The sequence below is a fragment of the Aulonocara sp. 'chitande type north' Nkhata Bay genome, linkage group LG11, assembly GCF_057382095.1.
Source record: "Aulonocara sp. 'chitande type north' Nkhata Bay isolate Kocher_YH1m ecotype deep benthic linkage group LG11, A_spYH_male_GT1.1, whole genome shotgun sequence".
NCBI lineage: Eukaryota > Metazoa > Chordata > Actinopteri > Cichliformes > Cichlidae > Aulonocara > Aulonocara sp. 'chitande type north' Nkhata Bay.
The window spans coordinates 21,080,726-21,095,398 of record NC_141354.1 but is presented as its reverse complement, the minus strand read 5'-3'; the positions used below and the strand labels follow the sequence as shown (position 1 = coordinate 21,095,398).

At 35.6% G+C, this 14,673-nt stretch overlaps 3 protein-coding genes across 3 annotated transcripts; all 3 read right to left on the bottom strand.

Annotated features, from left to right (window-relative positions):
* Nucleotides 1-277: 277 nt before the first annotated feature.
* On the bottom strand, nucleotides 278-1,423 carry LOC147318891 (B-cell receptor CD22-like; the record flags this gene model as incomplete). Its single annotated transcript, XM_086309791.1, has 2 exons — nucleotides 278-570; nucleotides 1,135-1,423. Coding segments are annotated over 2 exons (582 nt in total), but the record flags the coding sequence as incomplete, so codon positions are not given.
* A 6,144-nt stretch (nucleotides 1,424-7,567) lies between these two features.
* On the bottom strand, nucleotides 7,568-10,010 carry LOC147318890 (uncharacterized). The gene is made up of 5 exons (XM_086309790.1): nucleotides 9,943-10,010; nucleotides 9,362-9,450; nucleotides 8,447-8,938; nucleotides 8,290-8,350; nucleotides 7,568-7,703 (listed from the first exon to the last, which is right to left on the bottom strand). The coding sequence occupies exons 1-5, from the start codon at nucleotides 10,008-10,010 to the stop codon at nucleotides 7,637-7,639; spliced, it is 777 nt and encodes a 258-aa protein (XP_086165916.1). The 3' UTR covers nucleotides 7,568-7,636.
* A 967-nt stretch (nucleotides 10,011-10,977) lies between these two features.
* Nucleotides 10,978-14,418, bottom strand: LOC147318889 (uncharacterized). Its single transcript, XM_086311071.1, has 5 exons — nucleotides 14,291-14,418; nucleotides 13,822-13,983; nucleotides 12,856-13,260; nucleotides 12,704-12,764; nucleotides 10,978-12,043 (listed from the first exon to the last, which is right to left on the bottom strand). The coding sequence occupies exons 2-5, from the start codon at nucleotides 13,970-13,972 to the stop codon at nucleotides 11,977-11,979; spliced, it is 684 nt and encodes a 227-aa protein (XP_086167197.1). The 5' UTR covers nucleotides 13,973-13,983; nucleotides 14,291-14,418; the 3' UTR covers nucleotides 10,978-11,976.
* Nucleotides 14,419-14,673: the final 255 nt, after the last annotated feature.

Below are 14,673 nucleotides of genomic sequence, written 5' to 3'. Positions count from 1 at the left end.
CTTCTTGTGGCTTCACATTCTTTTGTACTTTGCTAGAAGAATACAAAACAATTATTGAAAAATATTTTATGGAAACATCTGCAGGACTTTTAGTTTTAATCAACAACCAGTTTTAAAACATACCAAAGGAAAGCTGCACAGATCACGGTGACACTGAAAAACACACCAGCAAGGACCCAAGGAAGGACTCCACTGTAAAATCCACACTGTGTTTCACAATCTGCAATAAATAATGATACCATGCATATATTATAGCTGCTCAAGTTATGCTTAAACCTTAAAATATTTTAATTGTGTGATACATACACAGAACATCAAGGTGAGTCAGGTTAGAACGTCCAACCCCGATCTCATTTTCAGCTTTGCAGAAAAATCTTCTTTTGTCTCTGGACACTTTAATATTTAAGCTGATTCCTGTCCTAATAAAAGTCTCCTGGTCTCCATCAGCTCTGTACCAGGTGTAGTTTTCTACTGCTGGGTTGGCATTACTGCTGCAGGTCAGAGTCATATTGCTGTTCTCTGGTACTGGACAAGAGGGACTGACTGAAATTTGTACATCTTTGGGTGAATCTAAAAATCAGTACAATGATAATTTGTTAAATGTAATATGTAGGTTTTATGTAAATCACACATCACAGCTCCTTTTGCATTTTAACGGAACTATTAATAGATCATCCTATTACAGACCAGAAAGCCAAATGTCAAAAGTAAAACGTTTCTGCAATTCTACTTTCTTGTTCGACTTTTAGAGTGAATCTGAAAGCTCTGACAAGCTCATGTGTTAATTTAGAAATATGATAATGTGAGAAAATGTTATCATAGGATGTAAATGAAAAACTGCTGTTTAAAATAAAAACAACTGTCCAACATGACTCACTAAATGTAGTTTTGTTTTATTGTCAGTTTTGAAGACATCCTAAAGCTAAAAAGCAGAGCTAACAAAAAAGACATAAATCATTAAATAATCATTAAATTCAAACTTTAAAAGCTTTCATTATATTTTATAAAACTCAGACATTGTTACGGCATACTGATAAAATAACTGTAACTGACTAATCATTTTGTGTAATTTAATCCAAGTCAAGAAAAGTAAATCATTACGATTTCAGTTTAGAAGAGAAAAAATAAACTCACATGAAATATCAGGAGTTAAACTTGTTTCAGCAGTGACATCAGGGCTACCATCTTGTTTCTGGTAGACAGCAGTGCAGGAGATTTTATTTCCATGATGGAGGTGAGAAGCAGTGAAACTCATAACAGAGGTCTTGACTTTAGTTTTGTCCTGATTCTCCTGCAGTGTCTCTTGACTCTGACCCAGGTTAGGGCTCCATGTCAGAGCTGGAGGATGAGACCAACATGGAGCTGGAGCAGAGCACGTCAGACTCACTGAGGCTCCCTCCTCCACCTCCAGTGTGGATGGAGTTTGTGTTGTGTTTCAGGTGCACTGTGTGGAATGTTCAACGTCAATATGCCAGAGAATATAAATGTTTTGAGAGGATCCTGTGTGACCATCCCCTGCTCCTTCGATGTAGAGACGAGATTTGAAACTAACTTAGATGATTCATGTAAAGCATATTGGAGTGATTCATCTTCATTTATCAGTGAAAATGCAAAACTAAAGCCAACTAAAGAAATGACAGGAGACTTAACAAAGAGAGACTGCACCACAACTTTCAATAATGCAAGTCTCCTTCAAAGTGCTAAATACTATTTCAAACTGTGGTGTAATAATGCACTGAAATACAGTTTTACCCAAGCGGGTGTAGATATTTCACTCATAGGTAAGATTTTTTTTTTCATCCATTTACTGACAATTCATGAACAAATTACACTTGTGGAACTGCTTTAGCTTCATTGTGACTTCACTCGATTTTACAAAGCATTAGAGACCTGAAAGGAACTGCTCATCAGAATATGTCTTCCCACCAGCTGCTCCTCCCTCACTGAAAAAGTGTGAATACCTGCGATAGAATGATTTGGACATCTTACACATGAAAATTATGATTATTATTATTTAATTCATTACGTGTAATTACTTGGTCGGGGACAAATAACATAAAATCCTATTTCTAAGCTTGTTCGGTAGAAAAAAAAACAAATGTAGTTTTATTTTAAATAGAAAATGAGAAGTAAAATGACAAGGTGTTTTTCTTGGCCTCTAATATTCTGAAGACAAAAATACATATATTTTTCTACCATGCAACTCGATTAATGGATTTCTAGGTGGGTACTAGTCAGGGTACATAAGTGGTAATTTTGTAAAATTAATATATACACCGCACGTCTATTTGGAGGTTGATGGATGCTTTAAATCCAACTGTATTTGTAGCATTGCAGAAGAAATTAGTGTCGATTGTTGAAACTGTAATATTTAAAGTGTGTCCAGTCGCAGTGAGAGCCTCCTGGTCTCCATCAGCTCTGTAACAGGCGTAGTTTTCTACTGCTGGGCGGGCATTACTGCTGCATGTCAGAGTCACTGTTTGGTGTTCTACTATTGGACCAGAAGGACTGATGGAACTGCTGCCATCTTTGGGTGAATCTGGGAAAAAATAGACAAAAATTGTTTTTGTAGTATTCGTAAGTGCAAAAATCTTTTGTTTGTCACATCTTCACAAAAAACTGAAAACTTGAAAGAGAATTTGTTAAATGTAATATAATATAAGAGATACATCACAGCTATTTTTTTTTGTTGTTTTTGGTTTGAACTGTTAATGGCACACCCCCCACTGCAAACCACAAAGCCAAGTGACAATAGCAAACATTTTCTATAATTCTAATTTCTTGTTTGAGCATTAGAGTGAATCTAAAAGCCCACAGTACACAAACTCATGTGTCGACTGAAAAACATGAAAATATGACGTACATGAAATCTGCAGTTTAAACTGAAAGCAGTCGTCAGATGTGACTCAGTAAATGTATTTTTTTTTTCAAGTCAGTATTGGAGGGTTTCTGGGAAAGTAAATAATATGGCTAAATAATTATCAGTGTTGGGGAATAATGGAATACACGTACCTGTGTTATGTATTTAAAATACAAAATATGAGTGATTGCATTCCGATATAGTTACTACTTCGATAGGTAATAATTAGAATAGTTACTTTGTTGAAATAAATGGATTGTGGTCTTTTGATGTTTCATATGTTAGGCTATCCCCTCTCTAATTTTGGTAATTCCACACATTGCCGGAAACCCAAACAAAACACGCAATAAGAGGCTCTAATGTACAAGTCCTTATTAATGTTGGTGGCATCAGTTACACAATAGACTCTAGTGATGGTAAATTTGATTCTTTTTACTGATTCGAGTTTGAATGAGACACTCACCAAAATTTATGTTTTTTTGAGTCATTTGAGTCCAGAGAGTGAAAAAAATGTACATTTTCACTCACACTTAATTTGTTTCTCTTTTCATGTAAATCCTACTGCTAAGATGAGTGATTGAAAAAGAAAACACCTATTTTATAGAGCAAAAAAAGAGAAAAAAAAGATTTCTAAAGGGAACACTTATTTTATGTATTTTATTTTATTATTATTTTCCTCAAATATGTCAAATATATATTTTCTCATCTAAATAATTTAGTGAAATTCTGATTTTACTTACATAATTGCAGCAGCAGAATGTGAGTCAGACACTGTATATTTTTTTTTTATAGTGGTGGAACTGAGTTCATATATTTTTTCCTTTAGTCTGCTTATTATCTTTGCAAAACAAACAAATTGTAGACTGAATGTTATATTGCGTCAGTCAGACTATCAGACTTCATCTCAGGTGAAGGAGCGACTCTTCCACAGTAACATGCTCTGAGTTTCAGCAGCTGAGAACCAGGAGGGAGGGGGGAGTAAGTCATATGTAGCGCAAGCACATATGAAATTACACATATGCAACTAATGAAATTAGTTTGCTAACAGTAACAGGGATGAGTCAGTGAAGGAGTCAGTTTGGATTGTGAATTATGATTCACAAGTCAGTTAAGTGGTTCTTGAGTACTGAATGATTCGTTCATGACTCGCACATCACTAATGGACTGGAGCCAGCACAATAGAGCCGGCAGTGCACATACAGGAATGCATTTCTTACTTTGAAATTCCAACACCACTTCACATTTAAAGAAGAAAGGGGTGGGCGAAATCTGACCATGCAATGCAGGCTCTGTTTGCCAGCAACCGAGCTGCTCTCAGCATCAAAAGACTCCACCTCCAACCTCAAGGAACATCTGGAAGTAAGTTCTTTTTAAAAAACTAACGTTAGCCTACTATAACTACCTTGTTTTAGTTGTGGCAGCTACCTGGGTTATGTGCCACTTCAATATCTTCTATGTACTATTGCTGTGTGATTTATTACAATTACTGAAAGCTGCATTTCAACCTGCTAGCTGCAAATAATCATCTGCAGTTCTAAAAGCAGACAGAAAGAAAACCTATTACTGATACAGAAATAGGTTCCAAATGAGATCACTGCTAAAAGTGCAGCCTTACTTAATGTCCACCCTACTCTTACTCATTTTATATTAAAATTTAAAAATCTAGTTGGTATTGCTTTCAGAACTGCACATGATCATTTGGAGTTAGCAGGTTGTTAATGCTATCAATCAAGTCTAACAGACTGAACTAACCCCAGCAAATGCCAGCTAACAATGTCAACTCGGTGGAGAGTAGCCTTCACTAATAACAATAAATCACACAGCAATAGTACATTCATGTAGTTGCAAAAAGCATGACAATATATCAAGTAATCCAAAGCATTTAGAATATGTTACTCACATTGCGTAACTTAACAGAATAAGTTACACACTACATTTTGGTCCATGCATTCTGTAATCTGTAGTGGAATACATTTTAAAAGTTCCCAACACTGATAATTAAATGAATTATTAAACATTTTAGATCATATACTTTAACAAAAATCGGACAATCAGCATTAGTTTAAAAAATAAAAATGTATATGTGTCATTTAGTTCAAATATATAAAACATCCACTGTATACAAGTCAGGCAAGTAAGCCATTAGCAGTAACATTTAATTTTAGAACAAAATAAACAAATAAACTCACATAAGATAACAGAAATTAAACTTGTTTCAGCAGTGACATCAGGGCTAGTTCATTATGATCTTTAAAATAAATGACCCATATGTTTTTAGTTTTGTAAAAAAGCAAATAATATAAAAACATACATCTTTCATTTCAGAAAGTCTAAAACATTAAATGATGCAAGAGGAAAAAAAGAGGAAGTTTCCGGATTAAAGCATTCTTTCTGAAACCAACATAATTCATGTTTCTGAAATACTCAGAGCAAAAGTCTTCTGTAGACAGAGAATTAATGACCTACTGACTATCATGAAAGTCTTAAAATTAAAAACAAAAATGAATTGCTTACCTTTTTTCAGTCAATCTTTTTGACTTTTTCTAAAGTTTCTATGATAGCTTACATTCTCATTATGTCTAATGAGCAGTCGATTTCCCAGATGTGAGGTTTTCTAAAAAGTGCTTTAAAATGATTTCAAAAATGGAACTAACAGAAAAGTTCCTTTGAGTGTGAAACTTAGATATCTGTGTTGCCAGCAGTGACTGTATTAATCACTGCCTTTTTTCTGACACCCTGTTTCACTGAATGTGTTGTATATGAAGGAGTATTCGAGCCAAATTAAAAAAATGTTGATCACTTTGAAATTTGAAATTAAAGTTGTAATTACTTTGAGAAAAAAGTCATAAGTCTGGTTTGAGAAAAAAGTTGAAATGTGCAGATTACTGTATTTTTCAGACTATAAGGCACATTTAAAATCCTTTTATTTTTTCAAAAATTGACAGTGCACCTTATGTATGAATTCTGGTCTGATTTTATGTGGTACACGGAGTTATTATGTACACTTTTAATGCTTTTCTCTTTTCGTTTCTACCGTAGCTGCTCGTGATCCCCTGTCTTTCCTCTCTTCCCTACTCACACACCCAGGGACCATCCCCCACATCCTTCCACACCCTGTAATACTTTCCCCATAGGGCTTCACCATTAAAGGGCTATGCCTGTAACATTTCTGAAAACAGAAAACTAGACAGCAGTGACTTTTGTAGGGTTACTGAAGTTGGACTAGATGGTATATAATGCTACGTGATCCCTAGCAACACAGCTATGTTAGCAGTTGTGTTTTAAACATAAAAAGTTATAAATATTTTAGTAAATGTTGTGAAAAATGACTAAAAAAACATGTTTTTGTAAGGTTTTGAGCTAAATGTGGAAAAATGTTGCTGAGTTCCAAAAAAAGAGAAGTCAGTCAGATGTGAGGCTAAAAACTGATGCAAAATGAGAAAATAACACAAAACCTGCTGTGAGTGTCAACATTAGATATACTTGTCACTAGAACTGACTGTATACAGTGACATTTCTTTGTTTCCCCCACAATTTTTGCAGCAGTTTACTCTGTATTGCTCTGCTTATGCCAAGGGACCAGATTCTTAGTTGGACCAATTTTTAGACTAATGTGTTTTGGGGTTTCAAAGCCCCATAGATATTAGGTAGTGAAAGTAACACAGCTCAGCTGCTCCAATAATCTTGACACATAAAGAATCACCAGAGTTTTTGCTTATTCAGTTTTATTGGTTGTCCTTCTTTCCTGGATCACCTGTAGCATTCTATAAGCACCCTCCCAGCTTTGAAAAATGTCCAGCAGGGATTAGCACTTTTTGATATGATGTTCTTCTGCTTCCCTGGCCTCTATGTCAGAGACCTAGAATACTTGCTGTAGCAAATGGAACCATGAATTCTGCTGTCTGCCAAAAAAAAATCTGATGGAGAATGTCTGACTATCTGTTTAACTCAAAATCTTACCAAGTATATTTGTCTTATTTCTAGTCAAAATTATCTCATTACACTTAAAATAAGACACAATCAGCTACAGGGCAACATTTCAGTAAGCTAAAGGAACTTGTTTCAAGACAGTGAATCTTGAAACTAGAGAAAAACTAGAGATTTTTCACTTGTTCCACTGGCAGATTTTTTCACTTATTTTAAGCTAAAATATCTTGTATTAAGTGTAATGAGATAATTTTGACTAGAAATAAGACAAATATACTTGGTAAGATTTTGAGTTTTTGCAGTGTGACTTCAAGCTGAAGCACATTTGGGTTCTGTAGCACTACGATGATCCAAAACACACCAGCAAGTCCACCTCTGCGTGACTTCAGAAAAACAATATTAACCTCTTAAGCTTGATTAGTTGATTGTAATTGTTGCTCCTAAGGGTGGCCCAACCAATTATTAGGTTTAGGGGGCAATCACTTTTTCACAGAAGGCCATTTAGGTTTGGATTTTTTTTCCCTTAATAATAAACATCTTCATTAAAAAACATTAATTTTGTGTTTAGTTTGTCTAATAGTAAAATTTGTTTGATGATCTGAAACATTTAAGTGTGACAAACATACAAAAAACAGAAAATAGGAAGGAAGCAAACACGTTTCACACCACTGTATATATGCTGCAAAGTAATGTTTATTGAAAGATTCCTCCACCAAAGAAAGAAAATAGTGCTTCATAAGGTAAAGTAGATAATGGAGCATGCGGTTCCTTAATCACAGATCACTGGAGATGGAAACTGTGAAGAATTTTTTGTGATTCTGCAGGGAAAAACTGTGATTCCACATCCACTTATTTACATTCTCTTAAGAAATTCATGTTGTGACGACATGAGTGAGAGGCTCTCCTCACAATGTTCCTGTTGGATTAAAACAAAAGGTAATTATTAGGCAACACCATATGTTGTATTTCTCTTTACATTAACATATTTGTGTTATATTCAGTGTCTTCACTTAAGCTTTTTGTGTATCTGCTTCTTTTTAATATAAAGAATGCACTTTTTTGACAGTTGTTGGAAGATATGCAATGACTGATTTTGGGGACAGATTCAAACCCAGGCCTCAGCATTAACCTTATGGCATATTGATCACATGCTTTACTGAGTGAGCTAAGCTGTACACATTTGTAATGTTTGATTATTGCATCTATATATGAGGTGGATCCCCTTCAGAAATCCTAACCAGCATCTCAGACAGTGATTTCTTAACAATGGTGTTCAGTCCTTACATTAAAGTTCCAGAGACATGCAAGGGAGTGCTGAAGCTGTATTAATGTCACAGCTTGCTAAATCAGTTTATATCGGATTTTTCTTTAATTTGTCAATTGTTGTACAGTATATATACTGCAAATAAATTAGTCAAATAATTCATCACAGGCATGTGATATTTATTCAAAGGTTTGATTATTTATTTGACCTATATGTATTATGCTGTCCAGAAACTTACCTCCAGTAACCAGTGTTGATGAAACAAGCAATATCGTCAGTTATGTTATTGTCAGTGAAGGCTGCGAGGAAAAAAGAAACAATTTTTAATATGCAAAATAAAAAAAACAAAAAAACAAAACATAATAAATTAACCCGCTGTGGGTGCAAGAACTCACAGTTGCAGGAGGTGCGGCAAACATTTCTGGATGGACGAAGCCCCGAATTACAGAAAATGTTGTCAGGCAGCTGGAAGAGCCCGTAAAGGCCGAGGGACGAAGGCTTCAAGTTTTCCTCCTCACTGCTGTCTTCCACTCCTCCGCCAATTTGCCCGATCTCCTCCTCACTGCTCGAGTGAGCATGTCGCTTTCTTCTTTTCATGCCACTTGTGCTGTTTGACACAAGGGTTGTGTTCACTGAGCTGATGGTGGAGTTAGTAATCGCAGGGCTAGTAGTCATGACAGTAGTAGTAGTAGTAGAAGTAGTAGTAGTAGTAGCAGTCAGGTCAGTGGTTGCTGAGTTGGTGCTTGTCAGTGTCGTCGCTCCAGTGGTCGTTAAGGTGACTGCTGTTGTGGAGGGGGTTGTTGGCTTTAGTGTGGTAGTTGTGCGCTTGCCAAGCACATTGACCAAGCTGGTGTTCAGATGAGAGATCCTGTCCACTTCACAGACAACTGTGGCAAACAAGTCACACATGCAAAGAAGTAAAAGCAAACAAAGGAGAAAAAAAATGCAATTATAAAGGTGATAGCCAGTAAGAGTTGCTATTTTCTTTCTGTTTTCTTTCAAATGTATGTGCTTTTAGTTTTACTTTAGTGGTTACTTTTTTCAGTCATGGGGGCCACATGAAATATATTTCATTGGATGTCAGATTTATTTATAAATGAATAGACAAACTGGTCTAGGCTCTCTCTCTCTCTCTGTGCTCTTACTGCTGCCTTTGAACTGATAACTGAAGCTATCAGATTTATAAAAGTTAATATTTTCTTCTAATACAGAAGAATCAAAAAACAGCATTAGGCTTAAATACCCCAGTGGTATTCTAGTCTACAGCTAAGGTACAGACTTTTGTCATGGATTTAAGTCATTGGACTTACTTATAGCCAAGAGTGTCCTGGGCAGACGTATCACTTTCCCAAGCTTGTCTTGGAGCTCGCATTTGTAGACGATCCGGCTCTCAGAAAAGCTTTAGTCTTTTTTCCCAGATAGTTTTGTATTTCCTTTTATAATTTTATAGATATTGGGGTCAGCTATTTTGATATGTATGGGCTGATTTTTAACACACGCTAGGGGTTACAATATTTTGGTACAGGTGTTGATTGATTAGAACCATGTGCTGGTATTTAATCCTGACTGATGTGCATTTGTCAGACCCCAATAAGGACTCAGTACTGATTCAGTAAAAGTAAAATAGGCAAAAGTTAAAATATCAATACTACAGTCTAAATATCAGGAGAGGAAATCAATATGCTTTCAGTAAAAAGTGCAAAAATACAAATGGGTCTGTTTGCTCCAGGAATGAATTTTTATATGATTTCATCCCACACAGAGTGATTCAGGAACTACTTTTTCATTTTAATCTGTTTAATATTTCCAGAAAGTGAAATAGTGGATCTATTCATGATCTATTGCTCAAGTTATTGTGCATTGTGAAATGTCTTTTAAACAAGACTGGTACTGCCCTTTGTGTACCACACCACTTGTATTCAGGACAGCTTGGATAGGCTTCAAGTATGCTGCACCCATCATTATATTGATGTGTGTCATGGATATCATACTATTCTCAATTGTCTTTTTATTCTATAGCTTCTCTATAAAAAAAAAATACCATCAATGTAAGCCAATCTGACAAACACAACAACATTAAGTTACTTTAAGTCAGAATTTTCAAAAAAGGGATTCTGTGTAGAATAATAAAATGGTGAAAAATTCATTCAGTGCATTTTGGAATAAGGCTGTAACATGACAAAATGCGGAACAAATCAAATGATGTAAGTACTTTTCCGATGCACTGTAAGTTCATGTGATGGTGTCATTCTAAAAATTTTGTATTGTAAATTTTAAATGCTTCACTATTCTTAATTTGAAAATTATCTACAAAAAATGTACGTCATCAGAGAGACAGGCCAGAGAATGTTCCTTTCAATGTTTTTTTTTTAAAAAGAGGTGAAGCTCCTCCAGCTTATCCAGAGGAACACATGGCGTTCCCAGTCCAGCTGAGAGATATAATTGCTCCAGAGAGTCCTGGGTCTAGCCCAGGGCCTTTTTTCATTCTTATGTTGTACTTACAGGACAGCCACAAACATATGATTTATAAATTATAATGCTGGACATAAAATAGAATATAAACTATATAAAACAAGCTCAAGTTTGGCCACATTCAGTAAGTAATCCATCTACTGCAGATGGGGAACATTTTTATGGAGAATTATTATTTTTATATTTAATATTTTAGGCACAGTTATCCAGTAATACAGTTTTGTCTATACTGAGCTATTTTCAATGTCTTTTATGTTATACAGTATGTTATTCTATTTTATCTTATCCTATTCCATTGTGTTTTTCTCAACTTTTACTGCTCTTAAACTTGTACTTTCTGCCATGACCAAAAATGTTTTTTATTAGTGTGGGACTAATAAAGGTTTATCTTATCTCTCTTAGAAAGGTTTAAAATTTCCTCCACCACTTGTCATTTTCAGCTAATAGTAAATTTTGTTTGGTAATATAGTACAGATTTATTTTACTATTAAAATAAAAATATACAATTCTTTAGCAAGAAAGATGTGCAGAAAGTTGAAGATGTCCATGTAGAGTCAAGACAGGCAGTACAAATGGTATGTTTTAATCTGATCCAGTTTATGGTTGTGACACTGGGCTCAATTTGCATCAGTAATTACATCATAATTTCCTTATGCAAGTACTTGGATCTGCTGGAGGGGGGGGATCGAGCATTGATGTAATGGTCTCTTAGATTTTAAAACAGTTGTTTCCAGCATAAATATTTCTTTCCTGTTAAATAGATGTTGTTACACATGACTGAATTGTTTACAGTACAAATATTTCCTCTTCCCTGTAAAAACATTGTTTGCCCCCTGTTCAAGTGCATTTACAGTTAAGTGTTTTTGTTACAAATAATCTATTTATGTATCCAAATTTCCCCGTTAACTGTTCTCCAGTAGCTGATTTCTCTTTTTTCCCCTTTTGCATATTTGTCACACTACATATTGAAAAACTAACTAAATAAAAACAACCAAATTAAATACAACATACAGATTTTAAATGTAAATTTAATTTATTAAAGGAAAATAGCTATCATAACCTACCTAGCCCTTAATTTTTGTGTTGAGGGCAAGTATTACAATTTGATCAAAAATAAGGCTCACAAGTAGGTTTTTAAATATCTTAGATTATTCTGTTTTTTTTTAATTTCATATGGGAATCATTTATGGTGGGTTCTGTTTCCCACACAGCTCTTCATGTTATGTGATAAGAAGAGCAGCAGAGTGTGAGCTTTGGTTTTACTATGGGTATATACATTCATGCTGCAAAGTAATATTTATTGAAAGATTCCCCCACCAAAGAAAGAAAATAGTGCTTCGTAACATATAGTAGGTAATCGAGCATGCAGTTTCTTGATCACAGCTAACAGGAGATGGTTCTGAAGAATAAATAGTTGTGATCCTGCACGTATAAACTGTGATCTCGCAGCCATTCATTTACAATATTTGAAGCAATTCCAGTTGCGACGACATGACTCTGAGGCTGTCATCTCAATATCCCTGTTTGATTAGAGCAAAAGGCAGTTATTAGGCAACACAAATTTTTTTGTATTTCTCTGTTGTAGTTTTCTTTGGATTAACTTAGTGTTTTATTCCATACACCCATTTATATGTATATTTCTTTTTAAGTACACTTTCTGAACATTGATAAGAAGAAGGGATAGCTGGGAGACATGCCATAATTGACCTTGTGGCAGATTTAAACCCAGGCCACTGCATGAACCTTATGACATAATGATCACCTGTTCTACGCAGGGAGCTAAACTGGCACACATGTGTAGCTTTTGAATGTAACACTTAAATATGAGAAGGAATCTTCACTTTGATGTACCTTCATACACAGAAAGTATCCTGATCCCCCTCAGAAATCCTAACCAGAATGTCAAACAGTGGTCTCCACCACCATCATGAAAGCACCAAATTAGATCAAATATTTTGAAACAATGATGTTCAAACATCAGAGTAAAGCTAAAGACAGAAGGCCACTGAGCACTGAAGCTGTGATGCAAAAGGTCGATAAGATTTTCCTGTCATTTGTCAACTGTTGTTTCGCATATCTAAATTGATCAGTTAGCTGATGTATCGCTCAGTCATCTCATATTTATTCAAAGGTTTGATTATTTATCTGACCTATGTCTGTTTTGCTCTCCAGAAACTTACTTCCAGTATCCAGTCTGGATAACACAAGCAATATCATCAGTTATGTCCTCGTCGTTAAAGGCTGCAAGAAAAAAGAAACTATTTTTAATACGCAAAATAAAAATCAAAACTTACCTAATAAATCTGTGTTTGCTTTTGGTGTAGGACCTCACCTGTGCAGGAGGTATTACACAAATTTTCAGATGGGCAATACCCTGAATCACAGAACTTCCTGTCAGACAGCTGGAAGAGCCCGTAAAGGCTGAGGGACAAAGGCGTCAAATTTTCCTCCTCACTGCTGTCTTCCACTCCTCCGTTAATTTGCCCGCTCCCCTCCTCACTGCTGTCTTCCACTCCTCCGTTAATTTGCCCGCTCCCCTCCTCACTGCTGTCTTCCACTCCTCCGTTAATTTGCCCGCTCCCCTCCTCACTGCTGTCTTCCTCACTGCTACTTGTGCTGTTTGACTCAAGGGTTGTGTTCACTGAGCTGATGGTGGAGTTAGTAGTGTTAGTGCACTTTCCAAATGATGTGACCAAAGCGGTGTTCAGATCAGACCTCCGTTTCATGTCACAGATAACTGCAGCAAATCAGTCATGTACACAAAGAGACCAAACAGGGAAGAAAGACAAAAAAAGAACAAAATATGATACACAGTAAGAGTTGTTGTTGCTGTTTTCTTTTACCTTCCATAATATGTGTGCTTTTAGTTTTATTTTAGTGGCTACTGTAATACAATCAAAAATAGCACATTGTACATCAGTTTTATCAGCAAATGAATAGAGAAATTAGTCCAGGTGTTGCAGTGCTACTTCACAGAAGCCAAGTGTAAACTAAAGGAGACAAAAAAATACCCCTAAGTTGATGTTTTACAAGGAGTTTTTTGGGGGAGTTTTTTAGACAATTCTTTAAAGTAGACATTCTTTGACATAGTCTATCTATTTTTATTTTATCTAAAGATATCTAAAAGGGGGTTAGTATTTTCCTCTGGTAGAGAAGAATCATAAAATAGCAGTGAACTTCAATACATCAGAATTATACTTTTGGACATTTCAGCTTTACCACTGATTTTAATCAGTGCCCAAGGGATGTGCGTTTGGAGGTCATAAAAGTTGAACACAACAAATGCATTTAAGCTCACCTATTGCCAAGATTTTTTCCTTTGAGTTTCTGGGCAGATTGATCATTTTCCCGAGCTTGTCTTTGAGCTCACATTTGGAGACAATCCTGCTCTCAGAAAAGCTGGGCAGCACAACTGCCACAGCCACCACGACAAGCAACCCAAGCTTCATGTCAGCACTTTCTGTGGAGGAATCATTGTTTGTTTTAATTATCATATGTTCTTCAAAACTCTCCACTACCAAGAGTCAACATCGCTAATAATTAATGCTAAAATTCCCCAGATGAACTGCAGAACTTTTGAAATTCATTAAAAACTTCTCATTTTCAATTATGCTTTTTGCCCAAATAATTTTCAACAACCCTACAATGAAGATGCCAATTTAAGAAAAAAAGAAAACCAGTTGTCAGTAAATAAAATTGATCCTTTTTACATAATACAACAAAACAAAGTGATAACAATTAAAATAATGAAGAGAATTCTTCCTTACCACGTTGATCAACCTGATTGACTGTTGACTGAGAGAAATGTCCCCCTGTGTATGTTTGCAGACAGAACCTGTGAGTTTATATATGATGCCTTTTACCATTGGGCCAGCCTGTTTTACTGCTGTCTTTGTTGTCTGGGAAGTTTCGCTTGAGAAAGGAAAATTTTTAATGTTGATGAACAATACATAAATGCACACATGACACTAAATACCCAGTACCAGAACATGACATTCAAAGCTTTCATTTACCTGACTATCAAATGACAGCACCCAAGAGGATCATTCAGGGGCATGCCAGCGAGAAGGCTTCTCTGAATTTTGTGGTTTCACTGTAAAGGCAATGTGAACCTGCTGAATGTCAATATATTTGTGCATTTGCTTCACAT